This window comes from Vulpes vulpes, chromosome 14, assembly GCF_048418805.1.
Source record: "Vulpes vulpes isolate BD-2025 chromosome 14, VulVul3, whole genome shotgun sequence".
NCBI lineage: Eukaryota > Metazoa > Chordata > Mammalia > Carnivora > Canidae > Vulpes > Vulpes vulpes.
In genome coordinates, this window is record NC_132793.1 from 44,294,755 (window position 1) to 44,312,707 (window position 17,953).

The window sequence follows — 17,953 nt, forward strand, 5'->3', positions numbered from 1 at the left end:
AGGCCACCAGCCCTTTCGTCTGAGTTCTGTGAATCTCCACCTGGCCTACCCTTGGGTGGAACCTGGATGGTACTGTCGCCCTCGTCTAACCTTCTCCCCTACATCCCTGGCACTGGTTGTTTTCTGTGAAAACAGCAGTGAACAGGTTCGGTTTTGCACTGGCCCTAAGGAAATGGGTCAGGAGTTGTGTGGGCAAGAGGGAAGGATGAGAGCGGTTGGAGAATTGAGAATGAATTTTTTTCTTTTTAACATTTTTTTATAGTAGTAATAAATGCAGTGGAAACAAGCAAACAAAAAACAGATATTTCTCCCTGTGTAAATACCTGGCAGGCGGTAGATGAGCTCATGAGGTCATCTTCTGCCCTCCAGCGCATTTCTAGGACAAGTTTGCATGCTCCAGGATCTAGGACCTGTGTGTTTACACTCACCTATTGTTGAGGTTTTGGAAACAATGCCTGCAGTTGAGCTTGGATCCTGAGAGCCTTCTGATGGGCGTTTCCTCATCTGCTCTCCTCCTTCCATGCCTGGCCCACAGCTCTGGGCAGGGGGCTGCGGAAGATCCCCATGGAGCAGCTGGCATCCCAAGGCAGTTAGATGTGAGGGCTTTGGAATTCATCTCTCTTCCTGAGGAGTTACGTGCAGAGGACCTCTGCAATGTGTCCCTCAAGACCACCTCAGTAATTGCTTAGCAAAGGGGTGAGGCGAAAGAACCTCCAAAAGCAGGCAGGAGAGTTGTTGGCCTCTGGACCTGTGCTGTCCAATACGGTGGCAGCTGCTACCCATGGGGCTATTGAGGGCTAGAAAGGTGGCTAATGCCACTGAAGAATGGAACTTTTTAACTTCATTTGACTTTAACTGACTTACATTTAAATTTGAAGACTGAGGTTCCTTTCAGTTATTTGAAAGCTCAGTATGATTGGAACCATTTGAGTACGCAAATCTACTTTTTAACTCTACGTGTTATGTATACATTTGATGAAATCTAAAAACAGAAGAAATATTTCTGGTGACAAATCGCCTCCCGGATTGAAATATGCTGCAAATGTAAAGTACACACCAGATTCAAAGACTTAGTAAATAAAAATTTTAAAAAATTCCAATAGTATTCTTTAATTGGTTACACGTAAAATGACAATATTTTTGATATGCATGTACTGTGACACGATTCATCTCCCCTGTGTCTTCATGTTTGCAAACGTGGTGGTACAAGATCTGAGGTCCCCTGCTGGGTGGCCCCGCCCCGCCGGGACAGGCCCCTCTGGACCAGGGTTCTCCCATCCTGGTCCACTGCCTTCCGCATTCATTGCAGACCAGCCCAGGGGGCCTGAGCCCCGCCTTTCTGCTGTGATTTCCCAGGAGAACACGCCACTTGCTTCCTCCAGTCACCCCCGCGGAGGGTTGAGGCTCTGAAGGGTAAGCACACGCCCACCCGCGCCGCGACTTTTCAGGAAGAATCCTTCAGCTCCAGATACGGCCGTCAGAGGGCGCCATGCCTCTGCCCTGGTTGCCAAGCAACTCGTGTCCCGGAAGCAGTTCTCCGTCCCGCACCGCGGCGGCCGCGCGCAGGACCATTTCCGGCGGGACGGGCGCGGGGTCGCAGGGAGCCGACTTGGGCGGCGGCGGCGGCGCGATGACCACGCTCCGGGCCTTCACGTGCGATGACCTCTTCCGCTTCAACAACATGTGAGTGCGGCACCCAGGGCCAGTGCTGGTGGCCGCGTCCCCTCTCCTGGGCCGGGGCCCGCGGAGCCGCCGCCGGCCGTCCCCGGCACGTCCCCGGCACGTCCCCGGGGCGGCGGGGCCGGAGCCCGGCGGGGGGCGGGCCCGCCTGGCTGCAGCTTCCTTCCGCGGCGCGGCGTGCGCGTTGGGCGGGGGCAGCGCGCGGCGGCCCGCGGCGGCGCGCCGGGGGGGCGGGGCGGAGCAGGGGACCGAGCCGGGAGCGGGGCCGGCGGGAGCCCCCCGTGGCTCTGTCGCCTGCGGCCGGGTCCGGGCGGGCGTCGGCGGCCGCTGCAAGGTCAGCATCCAAGTGTTCGCTGAGCACCAGGACGTGGCGCAGCCACCTGCGGACGGCCCGTTATATCGCAGTAAAGCCCGGGACGCGGCCCCGCCCGCCCCCTTCCTGTTTCTGCGCAGAGGGTTCTGCCTCGTCGCTGGGGTCGCGCGTCCGGCCGGAGGCGAAGGGGCGTGCGCTGCTGCAGGCCCGCCCTGTGCACTCCCCAGTGAGGGCAGGACTTGCGATGTGCAGGTACTAGTTTTGTTTTTTTTGTTTTTTTTTTTTTGTTTTTTTTTTGTTTTTTTTTAAGAAAACAGTTTATTAAGGAAGTTTCTGAACATTAAAAAAAGTTGACAGAATTTTACCCGTAACACCCGAATAGACACGCCGCCTGGGTTCTACAGTTAACATTTTGTTATGCTGACTTCATCACATATCGGTCCGTCCATCAAGCAAATATCCATCCATCCATCCATCGCATATCTGTCGGTCCGTCCACCCACCAGTCCAAAGTCCACTTTAAGGACGGCGGGGCAATGTTTGAAAACTGAGGATCAGGGATCCCTGGGTGGTGCAGCGGTTTGGCGCCTGCCTTTGGCCCAGGGCGCGATCCTGGAGACCCGGGATCGAATCCCACATCGGGCTCCCGGTGCATGGAGCCTGCTTCTCCCTCTGTCTATGTCTCTGCCCCTCTCTCTCTCTCTGTGTGTGACTATCATAAATAAATAAAAAAATTAAAAAAAAAACAAAACTGAGGATCAAGTGGTTAGGACTCAAGTTTTAGGAGGACGGGAAGAACTTGAGAGGAGATGGCTCTTATCCCCTTTCAGAGGGGATAAGCTTTGAAGGATGGATAAAATGTTGACAGTGATGAGGAAGTTCTGGAGAAGGAAGCAGGGGTGAAAGTGAAAGGTTGGCATTGTGGGCAGACAAATGCGAAGGAGCGGCGGGTTTCTCTCACTGAGCCATCCCGGGAACTGGTGAGGCTGGACTTTTACTCTGTTGTTGGAGGATTCAGACTTGCCTGTTGGGAAGGATTTTCTAATGGGCCTCTTTCAGTCAAAGCAGTGTAACTTGTGGTGCCCCCCCCCCCCCCCCCCCCCCCCCCGCCATGGGTACTGGTACATTTAATCCTCACAGTTCTCTGAAGTAGGTGCTCTCATTATCCCCATTTTTTGTATGAGTAAAATAAGGTAATGAGAGCTCAAGAGCATTGCCCCAGGCGTCTGAGCTCCATGGTGGGAGTGAATGAAGCAAGGAAGCTAATCCAAGGAGATTGGCCCTACAAAAGTGTTGGTTCTTTAAGACTGGTCCCTAACCACCTGGAGACACTTTGGAAATGCATATTCTCAGCTGTTTAAGGACCAGGGCTCTGGAGCTCAAGCTCCTCACAGTTATATGAATGTGAGAAGATTACAGGAGTTTTACCAGACAGGTAAGCCATTTAGGATGTCTTGGTAGCAGCCCGGAGATGATGACTTGACAAAGGTTTGGGTTTGAGAGGTTTGTCCCTGGGAAGGGACAGTGTGCCTTGGAGCTTTAAGAGTAGACAGGGCAAACCCTTAGTTTAGTTTAGTTTTGTTTTTTTAGAGAGCAAGCTCGCACCATCCCTGCAAGTGGCCAAGGGGAGGGGTGGAGCCCTCATAATCCCAAGATCATGACCTGAGCCAAAATCAAGAGTCAGGCTCTTAAACCGATTGAGCTACCCAGGCACCTGCAAAACGTTGTTTTAGCTGAAGATCTAGGAAGGCTCAACACTTATATGAAAATGAACAGTGTAGAAGAAAATAAGCAGGAATATAATAAAACCTTAGATTTCAAAGAATTGTCTAACTTCTTAAGGCCTCTTCAGAATATGCCTTTGGGAACTCTTCTTCCTTCCCATTTCCTCCCACTCCTCACTTTGATTAGGGTACTTTCATAGAGAATTCTGGGAATTACTGGATAAGAAGTGATTGCAGTAGGAAGTGAAGATGCAATAGATCCAAATAATTATGTATTTTACTTTTGGAAAAACATTTGCATGCCTACTGTGCTCAGTGCTGGAGACTCAGGGAACAAAACAAAAAATGTTTTCTTTATGGAATTTACATTTTAGAGTGGAAAAAAATAAGGAAGTACAACATATAGAACTTAGTGTTCAGTACAAAGAAAAACATGAAAACAGGGAAGGGAGGGATGCCTGGGTGGCTCAGTGGTAGAGCCTCCGCCTTCAGCTCAGGGCATGATCCCTGGGTCCTGGGATCAAGTCTTGCATCAGGCTCCCTGCAGGGAGCCTGCTGCTCCCTCTTCCTGTGTTTCTGCCTCTCACGAATAAATATATAAAATCTTAAAAAAAAAAAAAAACCCACAGGAAAAGGAAATAGGAAGTGAATAGGGATTCAGCTTTAGGTAGGATGTTTAGGAAGAAAGACCGAGGGCAGAGAGGGGGTGAGTCCTGTGGATATTGGGAGAACTTCCAGGCAGAGAGGGTAGTAAAGGCACCAGGTACCTCTTCGTGAGGGGAGGCGCAGCGAGTGTGGGTGGAGTAGTGAGAGGGTGGGAGTGTTGAGGAGATGAGGCAGTCAGTGGCTAGATCTTGGAGAGGCCCTCCTAGGAGTTGGGCTTCTCTGCTAGGTGCATTGAGACACCCAGGTGGAGAAGTCAGGTAGGTATCTGGGCTGAAGATTGCAATTTGGGGGGCCACACTATACAGATGGTATTAATAAAACCAGGAGGTAGAGGTGATGTCAGTGGTGTAGTGAGTGTGGATAGGAAAAAAGAAGTTCCGGGATGCTGCCCCAGGGCATCCGGTGTTGAAGGAGACCTAATGGCCCACTCTGGTGGGAGGAAAAGCTGATGGTAGGGCTTGGAAGCTGAGTGGGGAGAGCATTTCAGGTGGAGGGAGTGGGGAGCCATGTCAGGAGCGGCTTGCTGATGGCTAAGTGTACAGCATGTCTGCGCATCTACCTCCGGAGGAAAGAGAATTGCGGGAGCAGGGGTCCTGGGCATGTGTGCACACAAGCAGGCGGTGGAGCAGGAGGCAGGAGAGGGAGAAGCAGAGAGCCTGACGTGGGGCTCCATCCCAGGACCCTGGGATTGTGACCTGACCTGAAGGCAGACACTTAACAGACTAAACCACCCAGGTGCCGCAAAGCAATGCTTTTCTTGTTGCTAAATTGTGTTCTTGAAAGTAGAGTGACTTTTTGTTTTTGTTTTAAGTTATTCATATTAACATGTAATTGATTTATTATTTTATTTCTTTTTTTTAATTAATTAATTTATTTATGATAGTCACACAGAGAGAGAGAGAGAGAGAGAGAGAGAGAGAGAGAGAGAGGCAGAGACATAGGCAGAGGGAGAAGCAGGCTCCATGCACCGGGAGCCCGACGTGGGATTCGATCCCGGGTCTCCAGGATCGCGCCCTGGGCCGAAGGCAGGTGCCAAACCGCTGTGCCACCCAGGGATCCCTTGATTTATTATTTTGAAATGTATATTTAAAATTAAATATCAGTAGATATGACACACATAAACAAGTTTTTTGGGGTCCTCAATAATTTGAGCGTAAAGGGGTTCTGGAACCCAAAAGTTGGAGAACTACTGGCCTAGAGAAGTGCCTTGGTAAGGATCCCAGAGAAGAATTTGCATATATAAGAGGAAGATTTGCAGGTGGCTGGTTTTGATCCTGGCAAAATAGTGGTTCCATTAATTGAATAGGAAAGTAAGGGGCAGAGCTCTCTGCAGACAGCTAGAGAGGTTCATTTTAAGAATTGCTGATTCAGGAGTGTTGTGATCAGATATGCTGGTGAGACAGGTGCTGAGCAGCCCCAGAGCCAGGTCAAAGAGTTTTCCTCCAGAAGTTAAGGGATGGAGTGGTGGGGAAGAGGAGGTGAGAATGTAGAAGTGTGTGGAGCAGACTTACTCAAATGGTGAGGGCCCACACTGAGCAGGTGAAGGCCCAGAGATGGGTGGGAAGGGCTGCTGTCAGACACTGCAGGGAGCTAGTTTTACTTTCTGTGATTTAGATGCCTGGTTGGGCCCCAGTTCCATTAATGATTTCTAAATGATGCCATTTAGAAAATGGAAGGTTTTGATGCAGACGCACTAACTACTTAACTATAAAGTAATTTGTAAGGAAGAGTTAAATGAAAGTGTATAGTATCTTTTTAGTGGCTGTGATGACCCGGTTTAGCCATTTGGTAGCTGATGCCATCTTCCTTAGCCCTAAAGTTGGTTTTATTTTTATTTTATTTATTTTTTATTTATTTATGATAGTCACACACAGAGAGAGAGAGAGAGGCAGAGACACAGGCAGAGGGAGAAGCAGGCTCCATGCACCAGGAGCCTGACATGGGATTCGATCCCGGGTCTCCAGAATCGCGCCCCGGGCCAAAGGCAGGCGCCAAACCGCTGCGCCACCCAGGGATCCCTTCTAAAGTTGGTTTTAAAGTTGTGGATGTAGCATGTTTTGTTATTTTTGTGCATATTTTTGGTTTTAGTGGCTTATTTAAACTGGTTTTGTAAAAAAAAAAAAAACAAAAAAACAAAAAACTGGTTTTGTCAACACTGCTTACTATTGACATTTCTTTTCTTTCTTTTAGTAACTTGGATCCACTTACAGAAACTGTATCCTTTAAAAAAAAAAAGTTAAAGGCTAAGAGTAAGGAACATGGAGAAACTAAGGAAAAAATAGACTTAAAACTTACAGGCCAAGAAACATAAGCAACATTGAAAGCAATGTAAAAAAACAAACTAGGAATAAGAGCTGTCTTGCATCTGCCTGACCAGGTGGTAACAGAATGACGTCATAAATGTACCTTGCAATAGGTAGTAAGTATGGCTCCGTGTAACAGAATGCAGCAACATCAGCTGACTGGAGCCCAGCGGGTGATGGGCAGTCTGTGGTAGTTTCATGTAGTCGTCGGCGACCTGGCTGTGCACTTTAACCACTTTATCACTCCCAAGGTGGCCTTGGCTGCTTTCCTGTCCCAGATAGCTGCCAGAGCAAAGAGCATCAAGTCCATGTTCCTGGCAGGAGGATCAACAGAGGGGAAGGTAAGAATGACCTTCCCCTTCAGGGGTACCTTTAGGAAGTACCACACAGGCCCTCTGTATCCCAATGACCAACATCTGCTTCATGCCACACTCACCTAGCTATAAGTTTAGGAATGAGCTCAGCTTTAAATTAGGGCTTGCTACTTAAAGTTAAGAAAGGATTTGGGGATAATAATTAGCCATATCTATCATGTTCCCCAATAAAAAATGGACAAAGATATGTGAAGTTGGATGCTCTGGGTTCTGTTGTACTAATAGACAACTCCACATTCTCAGTGGCTTAAAACAAAGTTGGCTTTCTAGCTTATATTCCATGTCCATTGCAAGGTAGGAGTGTAATATTAACTGATAATCTAACAAAAGAGGGCATATAAGAAGCTAATGAAATTAAGAGTTCAGTCTCACCAGTTAAGAGACGTGGATTAAAACCAAAATGAAAAAAAAAAAAAAAAACCCAAAATGAGATGCCATGCTTTACCTTTCAGATTATCAAGGATTTAAAAAAATGATAAAACTCATGCTGATAAGGGTAAGAGAAGCATCCTCATAAATTGCTAGTGATAGTATAAATTGCTAGTCTTTCTAGAAGGCACTTTGACAGTGTAATACATAGTAAGAACTGCATTTCCTACAAACTGAAAGTAATAGTAGAGTCAGTTAGATGTGGGATCAGCAAACTAAAGTACATGGGCCAAATTTGGTCTGCTGCCTATTTTTATTTTTGTAAATAGTTTTATATTTTGTAAATAGGCACAGCCATGCTAAATAATTTACATATTGTCTGTAGCTTTGTCCATGGCTTTCATAGTTAGAGTAGTTGGAGCAGAGAGCATAAGATCCATCTAGCCTTGAATATTTACTGTCTCTTGATAGGATATGTTTGTTAACCTCCAAGTTAATCATTATAAAAACATTTATTGCAGAATTATCAAAAATTTGGAATAGCATTCATACACAACAATAAGGAAATGTTAAATTATACTGTAATTGTGAGGAATTTTAAAAGATTTTCGAGAAACTGAAAATAACCCATATTGTTCACGCAATGGAGTATACTGTACGGTATTAAAAATAAACTTTAGGTGGAGGTAACAACAGGGCTATGTATCAGAAACAAAGCTGAGTGAAAAAGCAAAACACTGAAGTATTCCCTTTGTATTTCAAAAATGACCTTTTAAAGAGCCCTCCATGTTTAAAGAAAAGGTTTCTGAATGAGAGAAAAATTTACACTGTATAGTAAGGTAAAGAATTAGGATGCAAATCAACTTACATGGTGTGTATCTAGTTACACTTATAATTTACAGGAAAAGTCCCATAATCCAAGTGGGGCCATATTTGAAAGTAACCTACCAGGTCTTCGTGGTTACTGAGCCAGAGGAGAGGTGGTTATGGTGTGTGCAGTGGCTGAATGACAAGAAGACTGGCTGGCCTGCCATGTTAAGGGTTATGTTGGAAGAGTGCTCAAAATAGTGGCTGTCTTTCAGATGAGAGTGTGAAGATTTACTAGTGAACAGATTTTCCAGGAGCTTTAAAAAAAATTGTGATCGGTGGTGGCCCCTCATGGACTTGCATCAGCCGGCTTACAGAAGGAATAGAGGAATTAGCACATGGCAGTAAGGACACTGGGGCTGAGGAGTTACTAACGAGCAGATTGTTCAGGCTGTCACTCTTAAGTCACCTTTTATTTGTAGTACCAGATATGGAGAATTTGAGTCAGCACAGGGGAGATACTCAGTAATTGTTGACTCTGGAAGTAATTAACTTCTAAAGTTATTTTCATAGTCACATGGCTGAAGCTAAAAGTAGGGTAGTCATTAATTTCGTAGTGCAATTACGGGTCAATGTACAAATGTACTGAGCATCTACTTTGTGCCAAGGGATAGAAGCACAGGGATAAGCACCAGGGATAGAATGAACAGTACATGACATATCCAAAAGGGAGAGCGCCAGTAAACAAGTGATAAGTGTTGTGCAGAGATTTAGATACAGTGTGATCAGTATGGATAGAGATGATAGAACTTCAGAGTCCTGGTTCTCTGCTCTGTTAGATGGTGTTGTCTGCACTATTTTTTGAAGTTACATATTCAGGCAATTTTGTTATAAATTATTAGTGCTAACCTAAATATTTAATGTACTGACTAAATATAGAAATCACACACACATGAAGAGCTGGGGATAAAGTAACAATATACTTTTTAAAGGAAACTTTCTTCACAATACTCCTTTTATGAAGAACTCTACTGTCCATTACTTTCCATACTCCTTAACAAGACTCTAGTATGGGATTCCTTTTTACTTACAGTACCTCGCCCACTGGCCAGAGTACTTCATTGTTGCGGAGGCACCTGGTGGAGAGTTAATGGGTTATAGTAAGTATACCACTAGAATTGTTTTGGGTAGGCAGTTGAGATTTTTTTTTTTTAATATTTTATTTTATTTATTCAAAGAGACAGAGAGAGAGAGAGAGAGAGAGAGGCAGAGACACAGGCAGAGGGAGAAGCAGGCACCACACAGAGAGCCCGACGTGGGACTCGATCCCGGGTCTCCAGGATCACGCCCTGGGCTGCAGGCAGCGCTAAACTGCTGTGCCACCGGGGCTGCCCGGCAGTTGAGATTTTAACATAGGTTTCAACCAATTAAGTTGATTGCAGAAATGGAAATACAATCATGATGCCTGTAATTTTATTTCCTTTAACCATTAAATGGTTGCTGATGCTATGTTTTAGGCATTGTGCTCTAGGGCCCCAGGGGATACAGCAGTGAAGTAGACAGATAATGGTTTTAGGATTCTTGGAGCTTTCATTCTGTGTTTATGTTACATTTTCTACATGGTTTATTTGGTACATAATGCAGGGATTGTAGCATCTTCACTGATTAGTAGCATTACTTAATGAAAATTTGAGCTGTGGATTATCTCAGTTTTGTGTATACATACCGACATAAAATGCAGATATTTAAAAAATACATAATCTGGTTCTGTGTTAAAAATCAGTTGTGTTTTTAGTGTATCATTCTTTTTTTTAAAAGAAACCTTTCTCTAAGTGAGATTCAAATAAGAGCACTAATAACTGCTAAGTAGATGACTTTGTTCCTTAAAAATTAAAACTTTGTCATTAGTTTCCTCTCTAATAAAAATGTAACCAATAGTCTATATTCATGTATAAATCCATGTGTTTAATTACTGAGTGTAATCTTTTGTTGGCAGTTATGGGTAAAGCGGAAGGCTCAGTAGCTCGGGAAGAATGGCATGGGCACGTCACAGCTCTCTCTGTCGCCCCAGAATTTCGACGCCTTGGTTTGGCTGCTAAACTTATGGAGTTATTAGAGGAGATTTCAGAAAGGTGGGATACTGCTTTTCAAGTATGAACCCTAACTATTTGATATTTCTCATAGTGAAAATTTTAAGATTTTTTTCCTGTTCAGGCTGAATATTGTACTTTATTGTTTACAGGATTTCATTTTCTACAGTATTCACATATTCATAGTAGTAGTATTGTCTCTATCTTGCCACTGAGGAATATTCAGGCAAAATGGGTGACCTGCCATGGGCTTATATGTTGGGTAAGAGGTGCAATAAAAAACTAGCCCTTAAGGTTTCCTTTAGTGTTCTTGACCCTGTGGCAGATGTTCCCAAATTTTCTGTTAACATCACTCCTGGCTTCTCAGTGATTTTTTTTTTTTTTTCATAGTGTCCCTAAGGCAAAAAAAAAAAAAAAAAAAAAAAAAATCCCTCAGTTTAGATTTAAGCTGTTATGACCTGTTTAGTATTTGTGACCTAACAACCTAGTAGCTGTTTAGGAAAAAAATAAACACATTGAAAGAAAAAATATTTTTATTTCATTGTTAAATAACTGTGTTTACCTACTAATGAGATGTGTGTGCCTTTTTGGGCATTACATGACCGCTCAACCTTGGAAACAGATTGGACACAACCACCTGCATTCTTGTTTCATATTGACTTTCTTGTGGTATTGAGTTTTAATCATGGGACCTGCCAAAACTTGGCTTCATAAAAGATACTCTGTCATCAAAAGGAATGTAACACCATGTAATGCTGCATTTGTGAATTATATCAAACTGGTATTTTGCCAGTGTCTGACATGTAAGGTTTGTGTTTTCCCCAAACGTTTGAAATATCCTATAGCACCTCTAAGAGTTTGGGCCACATTGGAGCACTCTGGAGCACAGTTTGGGAAGTACCAGCATTAGGGCTTTAGAAAAAAAAAAGACCTGTTGTGTATGTCAAACACCCTCATTATTAATGTGAGATAAAAGTAATATAATTAAGGGATGCCTGGGTGGCTTAGCGGTTAAGTGTCTGCTTTTGGCTTGGGGTGTGATCCTGGAGTCCCGGGATTGAATCCCACATCGGGCTCCCTGCTGCATGGAGCCTGCTTCTCCCTCTGCCTGTGTCTCTGCCTCTCTCTCTTTCTGTGTCTCTCATGAGTAAATAAATAAAATCTTAAAAAAAAATATATATATATATATATATATATATATAATTAAAAGACTCCTGCCAGCTCCCATTCTAAGAGATTAAGAGATGTGTATATAAGTTTAATCAGTTGTCAAGCTGCCACTTATTTTTTTTCTCTACTCTTAAATGCCTAGAAGTATATAGGAAAGGGAGTATTTGCTGAGAAGGGCTCTTGAGGCTTTCCACTTAATGGATTTAAAAAGGTAAGTTTTAAAGAAGTAACCATGGCCTGAAAATGCTCTGGGCCAAGTTGGGGGCAAGACAAACTTGAGCTTATTCAGGGAAGAGAGAAACTTGTATTAGCTGAAAAAGAAATCTCTTCTGGTCTTTGAAAAGTTTTAGTTTGTTAATGGCATCTTGTTGAAAAAAGGTGTTTGGCATTATTATATAGTGGACAGGGAGTTAAAAAATGGGTTCTAGTTAGCTATCACCCTAGACATATGATTTAATGTACTTATAGATTATCTTACAGTAGAAAAGCTCTAAGCTGCCTTCCTTTTCAGTTTCTAAGTCTTCCTTACTTTGGAATTGTTGCTAAGATTTGTGTATGTGTACATATATATATACCTATCTACATATATACATGTATTTTTAACCGTGTATACATTTAAAAACCAAGAGAGAAAAAGGAAATTAAAGTGGTAAAACAAGGCTGAAACGAGATGTTAGCTATGAATCCAAATATAATCGGTAAATACAACACTAAATGAAAATGAACTAATTACTCCAGTTAAAGACTTGAAGACATTCTGCTAAGTGAAGCCATTCACAGAAAGACAAATAATGTGTGATTCCAGTTATACAAGATAGCTAAAACAGATAAATGTAAGAGTAGAATGGTGGTAGCCAGAAACTGGGGAGAGGGGGAAATAAGTTACTAACCAGCGGGTATAAAGTTTCATTTAAACAGAATAAATAAGCCTATTTATTCTTAAATCAGTCTCTTGTACAACACTTACTTGTAGTAAACAATAGCGTACATTTAAAATTTATTAAGAGGGAAAACTTCATGTTAAAGTGTTCTACAACAGTAAAATAAAGACAAAGACGGTCAGAACTATATTCCATTTGCATGAAGTATATGTGAAGATTAAAGACAAAGATTGAAATAAATTCTTAAAATTATCATGCAAATTATAACCAAAAGACCGTTGATACGCTTAACATAGTCGTATTATAGTTCAGTAATTATCAGAGTAAAAAAGGGTCATTGCTTATAGGTAAGAAGATACAGTGCCATTAGAAGGTGTAATAATTACAAATTTTATGTACACAGTGACATAAATTCAAAGTAAAAATGCAAAAATTGATAATACGAGAAATAAGCAAATTGTTATTAATGGGAGAGTTGAACATGCTTCTTTCTAATTGATAGAACAATTAGACAAACTGATTAAAGGCAAAGAATAAGGGTGAGTGCTTTTTCTGGGGCAGATAAATATTTAGGCTTTAGAGACCAGCTCATGTCTCTAGTGTGTGTTTGTATATGTGTATGTGTGTATATGAAACACCCCTTCAACATTTTAAAAACTGTTCTTAGCTTGAGAGCAGTATAAAAATAGATTGCGAGCAGACCCATTTCCTTAACAGATTACAATTAGTTGGCAAAAATCTTTCTAGAAAGCTATGGCTTCTCTAGCAAATTGTACCAGCTATTCTAAGTAGTAATGACTATAAGTTCACTTTTACACACAAAAAAAAATTCTTCAACATTTTTTAAGGCTAGAATAACTTACATATATAAGAAAACTCAAGCAATATGAGAATGAAAATCTGAAGAAGATATATCAGTCTATAGATGCAAAAGTCTTAGCATCTAAAATCTTAGCAAAATGGATTAGTGTATCACGGGAAGAAAAGTTTTAACATAGAAAAATCTTTTAAGTGTTTTCCACCATATTAACAGGTTAAAGGAGAACATGTTATCTCAGTATGTATGCAAAATGCTTTGATAAAATCCTATTGGTTAAAAACTTTTAGCAATGTAGGAAATAAAAGGGGAGAACTTCCTTAATCTAAAAAAAAAAAAAAAAAAAACTCTATCTACCCAAAACCTGTAGTAAATATTAGCAGTGATGCATTGAATGCTTTCTCTTTGAAGAAAGGGATGAGCTAAGGATGCCTACATTCAGCCCCTCTTGGGTAATTTACTGGAAATCCTAGACAATACAGCAAGAAAAATCAAAGATACGAGGACTGAGAAGAAACAAAGCTCTTATTTTATACACATAAGATTGTACAAACAAAACCACAAGAAGCTACAAATAAATGTTTAAAAGCTAAAAAGAGTTGTTGGATAGTATAAATTAAATTTCATTTCTATACAAACAGTAAAATTTAGGAAAAGAGGCCAGTTTACAAAGGCATCAAAATACATTAAGCCCTTTGAGAAATATCTGACTTCTCTGTGTAAGACTTCTCTAAAGTCTTTCCTGAGATACAGAAAAGAGGACCTATCCTTAGCAGACAGAGAATTACCTCAGTGGCATGGACAGCTAAACTGGTATTTGATCCATGGAGCCAGTGTAATTATAATAAAAATCTCAAGTCTTTTTTGTGAGACTTGTTAAATTGATTCTGAAACTTACGGGGGGGGGGGGGGGGAACTTACAGGGGAATGGAAGGAAGTAAGATTGTCTGAACAACAACAAAGTGGGTGGGTTTGCCCCTCCAGATATCAAGCTGTAATGAGTAAGCTCTGTATCAGTGCTGGAGTACTTGCCTAGACCAGTGGAAGAGAACTGAGGAACAGATGCAAGCATACATGGATTTTGACATACCTCAGAGGAGGCAACTGCAGAGCGGCAGTGAAGGGATATGCTTTTCAGTAAAGATGGTGGCACAACTGGATAGCCACATGGGAAAAAATGACCCAGACTATTACCTTGTACACAAATCCGTTCCAGATTAAAAACCTAGATATGAAAAGCAAAACTCAAAAGCTCTTTTAAGGTAAAATAGAGTATATCCAGGACCTCAGGGTAGAAAAGAAGTTAAGCTACTAAAAGTCTGTAAGGGACAGGCTCGTATGCAAATTCATTGAAGTAACATTGTTCATCAAATGATATTAAGTCAGCCCACAAACTGAGAATAGATATACAACAATCCTTTACACAATGTCAACAATCCAGAATACAGAGAACCACAGATGGGGAGAGGAAAAAAAAAAGTGTGAAAGACCGACTAATAAGGACTGAAAAAGAAAAACCTAAACGGCCTACAAAACTGTATTTAGCCTCATTAATTGACATGAGAAATGTCAATTAAAATGACTCTGAGATACTTAACGAGATTTAAAAAAATAGTCTGATGTACCAAGCCTTGGCACTCTGGGAATGGAGTCTTACCCTCCTCTGGGAGTGTAAGCTGACTGGAAAATGGGTATTCCCTAAAAAACCTGAAGTTACCCCTATGAACCAATGATCACACTCCCAGCTGTAGACCTTAGATATTATACCATGAGACAATAAAAATATTCATAGCAGCATAGTTTATAATAGAAACCAGGAATGTTTATCTGTGGGACCATGGACAACTTGTATATCCATCCATACAATGGAGTGCTAAACAAAGGGAAGGTGAATAAGATCTAGCACTCCAGGCTGACTTGCATATTACTGAGAAAGGCAAATCACCACAGGACATATAACACAGAAAGTTCATAAATAGGAAAAACTATACTAGCTGATGAACCTGCAACAAAAACCAAGGAGCCAATGAGAGTAAGAGTCAGGACTTGGAGACCTCTGGGTAAGGGGGATGGCTGTCAATGACCAGAGACCCGAGGGCTTCAGAGCTGCCAGTGTCAGGCAGCCAGTGTCCTGTAGTTACACTTGGGCCATGGCTACATGGGTGCTTGCTACTGTTCAAAAACCTTTAATTTGTACATATGGGTGAAAATATTGTATCACTAGTTGTTAAAATGAGCATGTAATTTATTGTGATATAAAATATTCAGTAAATTTTTTAAGAGGCAGAATTATGGTTTTAAATGTTTTTAAAAAGCTTATCTTTTAAGAAAAGTACAGGTTTTAAACTGTTAGTATGCCAACAGAAAATCATCTCTTTGTACTGCCATATATCCTCAGTAATAAAAATTGGTATGAGGTAATCATCTGCAAAGTCCTGTTACTAGCATTCTTTGAATAGTAGTCAAAGCCAACTAAAAACAAGTATGTCTCACATTCTAACTCTCTTTCTTTCTTTTTCTTTCTTTCTTTTTTTTTTTAATTAAAGAAAGGGTGGATTTTTTGTTGATCTCTTTGTAAGAGTATCTAACCAAGTTGCAGTGAACATGTACAAGCGGTTGGGCTACAGCGTATACAGGACAGTCATAGAGTACTACTCAGCCAGCAATGGGGAGCCCGACGAAGATGCCTATGGTGAGCTCCCTTCTGTGGCAGTATCCCCATAAAGAAGCCAAAACGTTTACATTCATTCTACACACTGAAGTAGTCCTTTTAATACATTTAAAAGAACCATATTTGTTGGACTTAATATTTTAAATTTGAGCTATAATATTTAAGTCTCCTTTAACTTGTCTTATGAAACTATTACGGATTAACTTACATTAACCAATGGTTAATTACTATCAGTTGTTTATGTTAACGCATGTTAATTTTACTAAGATTTTGTCAAAAGAACATTGATAGGAAGAGCTGAGTACTTGTGACTGGGAGTCTCTCTTAAAAACATGTCTCTGAGGACCTGGTAAACGTGGGGGTGGGACAAACCTCTTATGGGAACTATATATATAAATATATACATATATACACACTTTGATATAAGACATTTTGGTAGTTGGGTACTTATATTAAATGTTGCTTCCTAACAGATATGAGAAAAGCACTTTCCAGAGACACTGAGAAGAAATCCATCATACCTTTACCTCATCCTGTGAGGCCTGAAGACATTGAATAACCATGAGCAGTGGTTCTTAGGCTGATGCTCCAGATATTTTATGGACAGTATTATTTTCATTGGATGATCTTGGAGCTGTATTAGGAGAAAAGTAATTATTTAGGTCTTACAGACTTCAAGAAAATACAGGTTATAAACTTAAGTCTCATTGTTTCCAGTTAGCAATATCATACCTACTAAAGCCTTTCACTGTAATAAAATTCAATCAAAAAAGGCAGCTAGGTCAGATGGAAACATTCCACTATTTTGGTTCATAATATTCACTATGTGCTAGGGAAAAAAAAACTTGCTCCAGTCTCCTCCTAAATTCTGTGCCTGAGAACCACTGCTGCATATGTATTTTTTATTTTGTATCAAACTGTTAATTGAAGCTTTAAAAGCATATATGAAATGTATAAATCTAAAATGTATAATAAAATGCACTGTTGACTTTGAATGTGTTCTGGAAGCTTGTTGGTCCTTTATAAAATTGGATCAGGATTGGGGCATCTGGGTGGCTCAATGGTTGAGCATCTGCCTTTGGCTCAGGTCATGATCCCAGGATCCTGGGGTTGAGTCCTACATTGGGCTCCCTGTGCTTCTGCCTCTGCCTGTGTCTCTGCCTCTCTCTCATGAATAAAATCTTTGGAAAAAAAATTGTTTTACTATTCCTTAAAATTTTTTTTTTCAAAATATAAAAAGATACTGAGATTTCTTTGAAGGAGAAAAAGGACCTAATTTCTACAGAAAGGCAATAAAACTAGGTCACGGGCTATGCTTGTATTTTCATGTATAGTTTTACTTGTAATACGTACCTGAAAATATCCAGAGAGTAAAAGAAGTTGCTGAAGAAGAACCCATAGAAATGATTATTAAAAAGCTTTTGCCCCTGAAAGGACTTACTCTGGTGTTGAGGTTAAGAGAAATCTTTTATGTTCTCCCCTGAGAAGATAAACTTTTTCCTTCATGCATTTCATGCTGGCACTTGGCCAGAAAGTGGTGTTAAGAGGTTACATTGGGAATGTGACCATTAGTTTTTGTTCTTATGCAACGTAAATGGGACAGAATTGCAGGAAGACTGATTAGTCACTTATATTAGCATTTTGACCTGCTTTTATCTCACCCTTGGACTCTGCACTTAGCCAAAGGGTATTAAAATCAGAAATGCTCCTCCTGGCCAACTAGACAAGACCTCAGTAGTCCACAGTTAGGACCCATGTGACACCCAGCAGCTGGGGTGACACTGGTCCAGACCCTGAAGCACTGAGGGTGAACACAGATGTGCCTTTGATCCTGGACATCCTAGTTGCCTCTGCCCTCAAACACTAGCTGACTTTCAAGATACAATTTAGGAATGTACTGACTAGCTTTTTTTATTCCTTTTTTTATTTTATTGCTTTTTTTAAAATTCCGTAACATTTTTGTAAATTTATTAAGTTTACCCAATTAAATCTGCAAATAACAAGTTTGCCAGTTGCCCTTCCAGGTGAAAAAATACTCTTGAAGATGACAAGTCAAATAGCTTGGGCAATTAAACAGGCTTGAGAAAT

At 41.3% G+C, this 17,953-nt stretch overlaps 1 protein-coding gene across 4 annotated transcripts; it reads left to right on the top strand.

Moving 5' to 3' along the window:
- Window positions 1-1,296: 1,296 nt before the first annotated feature.
- NAA20 (N-alpha-acetyltransferase 20, NatB catalytic subunit) lies at window positions 1,297-16,860 on the top strand. 4 transcript variants are annotated; one of them, XM_026002335.2, is made up of 7 exons: window positions 1,369-1,683; window positions 6,574-6,598; window positions 6,938-7,027; window positions 9,330-9,396; window positions 10,233-10,368; window positions 15,741-15,886; window positions 16,339-16,860. In XM_026002335.2, exons 1-7 carry the CDS (start codon window positions 1,490-1,492, stop codon window positions 16,422-16,424), a joined length of 744 nt encoding a protein of 247 aa, XP_025858120.2. In that variant the 5' UTR covers window positions 1,369-1,489; the 3' UTR covers window positions 16,425-16,860. The 4 variants fall into 4 exon arrangements, with proteins under 4 accessions (XP_025858121.2, XP_072592610.1, XP_025858120.2 ...); XM_026002336.2 differs by lacking the exon at window positions 6,938-7,027 and having other exon boundaries at window positions 1,297-1,683; window positions 9,306-9,396; XM_072736509.1 differs by lacking the exons at window positions 6,574-6,598; window positions 6,938-7,027 and adding an exon at window positions 2,134-2,245 and having other exon boundaries at window positions 1,368-1,683.
- Window positions 16,861-17,953: the final 1,093 nt, after the last annotated feature.